General features: G+C 37.1%; 1 protein-coding gene across 1 annotated transcript; it reads left to right on the forward strand.

The window, feature by feature from the left end:
* Positions 1-3,185: 3,185 nt before the first annotated feature.
* LOC147849231 (cyanamide hydratase DDI2-like) lies at positions 3,186-4,149 on the forward strand. Its single transcript, XM_087337748.1, is given in 4 exon segments — positions 3,186-3,545; positions 3,547-3,661; positions 3,664-3,792; positions 3,795-4,149. Coding segments are annotated over 4 exon segments (735 nt in total). The 5' UTR covers positions 3,186-3,284; the 3' UTR covers positions 4,025-4,149.
* The last annotated feature ends 316 nt before the right edge of the window (positions 4,150-4,465 follow it).

Raw genomic sequence — 4,465 nt, forward strand, 5'->3', positions numbered from 1 at the left:
TCATGTTTGAGATATTACAGATTCCTAGAAATTCATTTAACCAATGGAGACCTTAAGATGGCCACAAAATGAGATATTCAAGATCGATCAAAACATCATGTAACCAATTGAGGTTCTATGGGGCTGAGAGGCCCTCTTTTCCCTGATTTCTAAAACATGCTTCACATCAAAACTTAACCACTGGTTTAAGATCTATCTATCATCTTCTCTAAGACATCTCTAAGACTCTCCTTTGATCTTGAGAACTCACTTCTGTGAAAGAAGAGAATCTCTCTGGTGGATGCATATATATATATATATATATATATACATAAACGCTCACTTGCTCACTCACACACATCTTCATCTCCATCTTCAATGTGTTCTTCTTCTTCCTCTTCCCTCATCTGTTGCCTGTAGTTTTGGTGGATCCATGGCAAAAACCCATATAGTGATCAATAAGACCAATAATCATAAGAATCACGATGAGGAATTCCTTCCTTCCCCATCCTCGTCATCCAATTCCGCGTTCGACCCCGAGCTCCAGCGCCCACACCTCCTCCTCCTCCAGTGGCGGCACCCAGCAGCCACCACCGACCCTCCCCATCGCCTAAGACATCATGTAAAAGAAAAAGGAATCCACAGTATTGATTGGAAACTTGAGGAAGAAGAAGAAGAAGAAGAAGAAGAAGAAGAAAGAGAAAGAAGGAAGTGTAACTACACCTTTTTTTTTGGGGGGGGGGGGGGGGGGGGGGGGGGGGGTTAGCAAAATAGGGGGGCCAAAAAGTTTTTCTCTTTTTTTAGGGGGGGGGCGAATAGCCCATTCCTAGAATAATAGTGCTTCAGTATTTAACAATGTCCCAAGAAATAAACAATTAAAACCCTCACGAAAATGAGTTGAAAGTTCGTAAAGGGATTGGATTGAAATTTGAATATTAGTAGTGTGGATGTTATAAAGATCAAGAGTTGGATCACAAGTATAGTTGATGCATATATGTATTCTCAAAGCTCATTTCAATTGTTAAAACATCAAAGCTAGTCGATGAACTTGAAATTTAAGGTTTTCAAAGATATTATGTCATTTCAATACGTTGGACATATAATATAGTGTACATGCAATAAATGGATCATAATGTAAAACCATTATTTACAACTTTGGTTCTCAAGCACAAAATAATTGATTTTACTCTTCAGACAATCTAGTTTGTGCTTAAATAAATGGAGTTATTTTACAACTTATGGTTTTCAAAAACAAAGAAATTTGGTATACACTTACACTAGTTTTGTATTGATAAAATAAATAAATAAATCTAGCCTGCACTAATAAGATCGTAAAGAAAAACATTGGGTAGCGATAGGCATAGTACGTAAAATTCGTGTTCGTCTGCCATATCATTCGTTTTCATACGTTGGAAAACGAACACGAATGATATGCAAATATTCGTGTGTTTTTTTTTTTTCATTTTTTTCATTTTTTTTTTCATTTTTTTTTCATTTTTTTTCAATTTTTTTCAATTTTTCCCTCTTTTCTCCCTTTCCCTCTGCACTAACGTTACGCTCTCTTCTCCTCTTACAACCTAGCCTCAAACGATTTGCGATTCTGCAGAGTGCATTCAACCTTCAGGTATATTTAGTGTAGAAATATGGTTTTAATTTCAGTGATGAAATTTCTGTGCTGAAAAATCAGAAATTTCTGTGCTAAAAAATCAGAAATTTCATCACGAAATTTCAGAAATTTCATCACAGAAATTTCTGTGATGATTGAAATTTCTGAAATTTCAATCAAATTTTCTGAAATTTCAATCATCACTGAAATTTCAGAAATTTTGATTGAAATTTCAGAAATTTTGATTGAAATTTCTGAAAAATTTCTGTGATGAAATTTCATCGTGAAATTTCTGAAATTTCTGTGATGAAATTTCATCATGCGCAGAAATTTCGTGATGAAATTTCATCACAGAAATTTCAGAAATTTCAGTGATGATTGAAATTTCAGAAATTTTGATTGAAATTTCATCTTTCAGAAATTTCGTGATGAAATTTCATCACTGAAATTTTTGAAATTTCATAATTTCAGAAATTTCTTGATAAAATTTTTGAAATTTCATCACTGAAATTTCTGTGATGTAATGTTTGAAATTTTTGAAGATGATGATATCACCTTGAATGAAGATTAGGAATGCTTGTTTTGATGTAACACCTCATTGAGGATTTTTTTGGAGACTAGGCATTTTGGGTAGTTGTTATTAGAATTTACGAAAAAAAAGCATATTGTTATTAAGAAAGTAATATGTTTTTTTTTTGCAATTTTTTAATTTTTTTTCCGTGAAAAAATGTTTACCTTATAGTAAACCATTTATCCAAAAGTATGGTATTTATCATTCTTCGAGAGTGTTTATCATTCTCGAATGATTGAATCATTCTCGAACACGATGCACGAATGGTACACATGGTTCATACTATGGCGATAGGGATCTACAACATATGCGCCATGGTTTAGGGTTTAGGGTGGAAAAGTCTAAACTAAAGTAGTTGTAAATGAGGCGTAAAGTTGAACTAGTCAAGTTCATTTTGAGAGTAGTACAAGCAACACGACACTTACTATCTTGTTCTAGACAAAATTTGCAAGAAGGCATGAGAATCCATCATGTGACATGTGTATAACTTGATAATCTCTCCTACCACTTGCATCAAATGATACCGATGTAACGTAAGGACCACACAAGGATAACATATTTGAATCACCAATGACTTATTTCCTACAACACATCTCCTAACTGCAAAAAGATAACATATTCCAATAATCGATGACTTGGTTTCCTTATAACACATCCGCCAACTGAAAAAGGATAACATATTTGAATACTCAATGACTCACTTTCCTATTAACACACCCCTTACGCATTAACAACCAATGCCCTCCTTCCTTGAGGGAGATATCTTGTACTAGAATTCGAGTTACAAAAGTAGTCTAATACAACAAAGACACCATTGACACGCTTTGGAATTGAATTTATAGCAATGAACAAGAGTCGTGTGGATAAAGAAAACAGTCATGGAAGGTTGGAAACATTCAAGGTTGGCCCACTTTTCCGAGGAATATGTGTGTGTATGTAGATAAGTGGTCAAGATATACTACTACTTCTACTACTACTACATATAATATATATACATATATATATATATATATATATATATATATATACATAGAGAGAGAGAGAGAGAGAGAGAGAGAGAGACAACTAGCAAGAGATCATCACAAGAAGTTGAAGAGGAGGAGTGGAAGAAGAATTAGCTAACTATACATGGCCTCCAATGCTAGTGTTGTTGGAGGGTTCGATTACTTCCGGATCCGGACAGAGGTGACGGATGCATTGCAACGGGCGAAGGACGGAAAGTTCCAACCCCGACACATCCCATTGTCATCGATTCCATTACCATCCACCCCATTGACGGCTGCAGCAACCAAACTTGCGGAGGTCGAACTTCACCCCTCCATCTTCTCACATTGCCTCCGCACATACTTCTTCGGGACCATCATCGCTTCCAACGTGTTTCCGGACCTAAGGGTGGGACCCCGAGACATTTTACTTGGCAGCCTTGCTACACGATGTGAAGTGCACGAGCCACGCTTTCCGGGAATCCAATGTCTCATTCGAGTTTCACGGGGGCATGGCATCACGCGCTTCCTCGTGGATGTGGCGGGGGCACCTCCACACCTCGGGGACACGGTGATGGAGGCCATATGCCGACATAAGGATTCGGATGTCGCGGGCTATGGTTTCTCTCCCGAGGGCCAAATGTTGAGGTTCGGGCACAACTCGATGTGCTGGGCACTTACACCCAACTCATCCACACCGATACCATAGCCGAGGTCGTGAAGGCGTATCCTCGCCTCGGGTTCAATGAAGTGTTCGCCGACACTCTCGTGGAGGAGGCCCATGTGAAACGATTTTGCACTAGTGTGTCGCTCCTTGCGCCCAACAGTGCTCTAACTCTCATTCGCCGCAACCCTGTGATGAAAGAATTTGACAACTGGGAGTGAAAACTCCCCACACATATGTATATCATCCCCCCATGATCTATGATCTGATCTTATCTATCCCCATATATAGAGAAATGTAGCTAATGGTAGTTTGTGATGAAATTTTGTATTGGGCTTACAGGGCACTTTTTAGTGTTTGGTAGTGTTATATATATATATATTATTATATATATATATATTGTTCCCATTAAAATTATGAATATTTCTCTAATTTTCAATATTCGAGTTCAAAAATGCTAAATCTTTTTATGTTGGATATCAAATGTAATGACCTCATTATTCAACAACAATCTTGAAGGGCTGTTTATTATCTCTTCTTTTATCATGGGTAGACAAGAGTTCCCTCTCTCCTACACCCTAAACCCTAAATATATATAAGTTTCTAAGTTTATATAAAAAGAATGATGCCTGCGATGATGAGGTAAAATACTCCTTTCTAAT

The sequence above is a fragment of the Azolla caroliniana genome, unplaced genomic scaffold, assembly GCF_043228905.1.
Source record: "Azolla caroliniana isolate FFs.n. ecotype wild unplaced genomic scaffold, voAzoCaro1.0.p SCAF_116, whole genome shotgun sequence".
In the NCBI taxonomy this organism is placed as follows: Eukaryota; Viridiplantae; Streptophyta; class Polypodiopsida; order Salviniales; family Salviniaceae; genus Azolla; species Azolla caroliniana.